Source organism: Cyclopterus lumpus, chromosome 1, assembly GCF_009769545.1.
Source record: "Cyclopterus lumpus isolate fCycLum1 chromosome 1, fCycLum1.pri, whole genome shotgun sequence".
Lineage (NCBI taxonomy): Eukaryota > Metazoa > Chordata > Actinopteri > Perciformes > Cyclopteridae > Cyclopterus > Cyclopterus lumpus.
The window spans coordinates 11769473-11774576 of NC_046966.1; the positions used below are offsets into that span (position 1 = coordinate 11769473).

Genomic DNA, 5104 nt, shown 5'->3' on the forward strand with positions numbered 1-5104 from the left:
ATTGACACAGAGACAGAGAGTCCTATGTTAAGCATTTCCATGTGCAGGGAGGAAGTATCACTGTCCTGCAGATAGAACAATGTTCCTTTTTACAGAGCAACCTCACCCCAACTGAACTTCCAGCAACGCACAGTCCTCACATGCTCTCCCTCTTTCTGAGTATTGCATAACAACAGCTCTGTTTTCCATTCACACTATCAACTGGTTTTCAAATGACTCACTCTCTCGGTGTGGGCTCTTTACATTCTTAATCTCCAACACATGGTTATAAAATGTATACATTAATTTACAGGCGCAGTAAAACAGTGATACGCTTTTTTTGTTCTTACACAGTGAGTGAGGCCCTCCATCTCTGAAAAAGGAGAAAACACACAGAGTGAGTGACATTAAACATCCTCACGTTTGTTCTTTGAAAGAGGCAGCTGGTGTCTGATAATCTAATGTTGTGATGGAAATTATAGAATAATTGTATGTTCTATGAGTGTTTGTAGTGAAACAAACAGCACATGTATACGCAACATATTTTTCTGTGAAGCTGACCTTGAACTCCTCGTTATGGATGATCACCCGCAAAGAGCAAATGAGGACAACTGAAGCCACCATAATTGCTGTGTACGCAGGATTTATAAACTGGATGATCTCATTTGACACAGTAAAATAAAATCGGGGAAACAGGCCTGTTAGTACATGATGTGTTAAATGGGAAAGAAATTATCTTTACAGTATAAAATCACAAGAAATACATGTTTTTATGATCATAAGAGTAAAAAACTGACTCCACAAATCAAAATGTTAATGACAAACAAACTCCCACACCCAGTGGAAGGTAGAAAACCCCACCTGGTTCTTTATTCATGAATAATTATAAACAATTGTTCAACTAAGTCAAACATGTTACAGACTTTCGTATGATCACTTTAACTTTGAGACGTTTTTACCATCAGGTCAAATCTGTATTTATCTACTGTATTTTTTTACTAATTACTTCAAAACTGATCACATTCCCACCAGCCTCAGCTGTCACATTACTTTGCTTTTATTGCTAGACGGCATAAACATAGTTAATGTAGATCAGATTGTGAATATTGTCCATTTTGGAGGCGTTAGCATTTAGCTAGCTCAAACCACTGCTCCAACTTGAATGTAAATTAGTGTAAACTATTGCGTTAGTGTAAGATGTTTGTATTTGGTGTTCACATTTCACTTCCAAAGAACATGGCCCGGCCTTCAATGGCCTATTTGTGGCATTATTGGATACGCACAGAGTAAGCAAGCGCTAGCTAAACACACTATCTCTTTATCAACTGGCAGTAAACCCAACTACGGGTTGGGCCAGTTGAAATTCCAGGGGTCATTCGGGTCGATTGGCTGATTATCTGACAAATGGCATGTTTTCAGGCAGATAACGATAGTTTCTGTCAGTCACATTTACTGCTTGTTGAATTTTCAAAAGCTACGTTACATGTTGACTGACCATTTGGCTGTTGACTGTGGTTTTTAATATTATGTTAACCTTTCGACAACCTTCAACTGGCAATGATGTGTTTGTGTTAGAGTCATACAATACGGTTCAAACAACCTGTTAGGATTGGTTGCAGCGCGGGTTTGTTGTTGTTTATTCTGCTGCACGTCTCCGCTGGTTTGACTCAGCTGGCTTCCCTTCTCGGAGGAGGAGGAGTGGGGGTGGGTCGTCCGGGGTGAGGATCCGACCCCGGATGAACCGAGGAGCTGGGAAAGAAACGACAGAAAGCTGCGGAGGAGCAGCAACATTCAGGCGACTTGTGACATTCATGTCTCCTCCTCTCTGACTGGGGAGATCTCCACCAAAGGTTTCAGCAGCTGTGTGATTTGAGTAAGTAATCTACTTAATGTTTCCCGAGATGTAATTGTTTTTTTGTTGTTGTTTTTTTATCACGCGATATTATGTAGTTGCAATAGAGTTAAATTGATTTTAAGAAAGTTTCGGAATTATTTTTTTCCTACTACGACATTGCTGATGAAATGAAGACGATCTTTATGTCATAATATAAGGCTCAGTCTTCAGGATGTAGGGTTTAATGAAAACATGTTGGTAGTAATAACACTCATTGTAAATAACTGGTCAATAATTAATAATCAATAACTAACTAATAATCCTCATAATCAAACTCTAAAACGAATTTAAAGATTTGACCAATCATTTTGTAGCTTTCACATTTATTCCCTTTTTCTCTCGTTAACTTTTTTAATGTTTTTAATTTTCAAATATTATAATTCAAATTCCCCCGTTTAAATGTGGCTAAAAGTACCAAAATAAGAGTATTATTATGAATCTATAGTACTATAGTTTTATTTCATTGCAATGCCTATAAGTATGTATTTGAAAATAGTTTTTATTTCATGTATTATTATTATTATTATTATTATTAAGTCTTTTCCTGATATTAAAAACATTACAACTTTCAACTGGCACCAGTAAAATGTGAATTTACTGTTTACCTTGTAAACAAATGGTCACTTCATTACTTTTGTATCGTTCACCACTAGGTGGTGCTGTTACAGAACACTCAACTACCAACCTTCAGCAAGTTCTTCACACACTCAGAGCTCCCCCAAGTGTCAAATCAGTGTTTGAACATGACGGGTCAGACTGTGGGAGGCATCGTCCAGGACCTGTCAGTGCCCTCACTGCTGGCTGTGGAGGGACCAGAGTCCAGGCCTCTGGGAAAGGCTTTGTCCTTCACCGATGAGGCTGTTTCCATCCTGACTTCCACAAGCCAGTTGGCCCAAACCCTCCTGAGTCACACCTTTGCCCTCAAACAACAAGAGAGCCTGGCCAACGCTGAAGTGAAGGCTGGCAGCAGCTGCGATGAGGACAACGGCAACAATGCACGCCGGAAACGAGAGTTCATCCCTACCAATAAGAAAGATGATGGCTATTGGGACAAGAGGAAAAAAAACAACGAGGCAGCCAAGCGGTCCAGAGAGAAGAGGCGAGCCAAGGACATGGTCTTAGAAAGGCGAGTCATGGGCCTGCTGGAGGAGAACGGCCGCCTGAAAGCCGAGCTGTTGGCACTGAAGTTTCGCGTCGGCCTGGTTAAAGACTCATCTGATGTTTCCATTCTGCCACTGTCTGCACCCCTCTGTGCTCTCCCAACAACAAGACCAACACACTTCTACCAACCTCACACTGATGGATCCCCATACCCCAATACACCGCCCAGCCCCCACCACATCCACCCTCACCCTCCACAGCAAGGTGCCAAGCCTCTTTCAAGTCACAGTGTATCCGAGGAGTCCGGTGTGTCCACATCATGCGGCTCAAATGTGGGCAGCCCTGTGTTTTTTGATGACACACTAAGTGAGCATTGTGGGCCTTCTCCGAGGGAGCAGGGCTACGACTCCCACATCTGTCCCATGGAGGCCAACGGGAGTCAGTATGTAAGCAGACAAGACTCTCCTGAGGGTTTGAGGAGCCTGCCACATAAGCTCCGCTTCAAAGGGCCTGCTGGTTTCAGCGATGCAGTGGAGTTGTCTCCATCCTCTGACACCAGACCCAGTGGACCACCTGTAGCCACAGTGTGGCCAAACATCCAGATGAGGAGCCACCAGCAGGCGGGATGGGACAATCCGACAGTGAGTCAGGCTCCTTGGTCCATGGAGGAGGCCTGTGGTGGACCAGGGCAGCAGTATCAGGGTCCGTCATCTGGACAGTATAACTCCTCCTCTCTACAGAACTCCAGGGACCCCAAGTATTCAACAGAGGACGTCAGTCTCAGGTCTCAGATCAGCTGTTTGTCTCAGGAAGTGACCCAGCTCAAGAGGCTCTTCTCTCAACAGCTGCTCTCAAAATCGCTTAAAGCCTGAGCGCAAGGACAAGTCAATAGACAGATTTCTCACGACATCTTTACAAGCCATCGATCTTACAGACGTCTGGCTTCCACAGGACAGCGAGGCCTCTGTGTTAACAGCTACCTCTGACCTGACAAACTTTATTTGCGACACCTGTTTCACTGCGAAAGCCTTTTAATAATAATAATAATAATAATAATGAATTAATGCAAAAGTATAAGTGATTTTCTTTTGGTGTTAAATCATCACATGATCATGTTGATTTCCTGGGATTTGAAGGAGGCTGTACATTCTGAATACTTGGCTGAATACTTAGAAACACTGAACATCAACAACAATCTCACCATATTCACTTGACTGTGATGTGGCAAAGTCATCTTTTTTTTCTTTGGAAAAACAGACCGTTTGTAGGCTTTTCAACACAAACGAAGTGTATCAATATTATATGCTGACCTGAAGAAGAAGACTCTTTTTGTGAATTGTTTTTGTGATTTTTTAATTGTTTACTGTATGTGTATCTGACTTATGACAGCAAGGAGTCATAACTGTATATTTCTTTGTTCAGAATTGAAGTGAACTGTACTTAGAAAAAACATTTTATTTTATATAAACAACTGGTGAATCTACTTCCAGATTATATGGCTGTAAAATCTCTGATCTCAGATGAAATGAGTGTGAACAATACAGCAATAAAATCCTTGTTCATAACAAATTTTATTTTATTTGTCCTAAAGGCCACACATATTTTTAGAGACACAGTCATAATCATACATTATGCAGGAGAGTTAGAAGCTTATAAAAAAATATGTAACTGCATTTTGCATTACATCACAGGCCAGGAGAGGAGAGGCTGGGGTAAGAACAGCAACTTCAGCTTAAGAAGAGAGAGTAATTGTAGGTGTGGCACTGGAGTGGAGAGGTGCACTGGGCACAAATTGGAGTATGTCATTAATATTTTTTTTATTCCCAGCCCTTTTCTTTTGAATTTCATGTATGACCTCAACTTCCTTTAATGAATGCTTTAAAACTGAAAAAAACACACCCTGTCAGTCCACTCTCACTGAACTAAGGTCGCTGAAATGAGGGGACATTGCCAGGGAGTGGTGTTTGTATGCAGGGAGAGGAATGAGACTGCATGAGTCATCTATCACGTCAGCAGTATGAACGCTATTTATAGCAATGAAGCAGCTGCGGTGGAGACCGATTGGTCCATATGGAAGTGAAGGGTACAGGTTCAGGATACATTAACACCTGGAAAGAGTTAACAATCTGC

The 5104-nt window shown here is 41.6% G+C and overlaps 1 protein-coding gene across 1 annotated transcript; it reads left to right on the forward strand.

Moving 5' to 3' along the window:
• The first annotated feature begins 436 nt into the window (after window positions 1-436).
• On the forward strand, window positions 437-4556 carry LOC117731854 (nuclear factor interleukin-3-regulated protein-like). Its single transcript, XM_034534376.1, has 2 exons — window positions 437-1852; window positions 2527-4556. The coding sequence occupies exon 2, from the start codon at window positions 2617-2619 to the stop codon at window positions 3844-3846; it is 1230 nt and encodes a 409-aa protein (XP_034390267.1). The 5' UTR covers window positions 437-1852; window positions 2527-2616; the 3' UTR covers window positions 3847-4556.
• The last annotated feature ends 548 nt before the right edge of the window (window positions 4557-5104 follow it).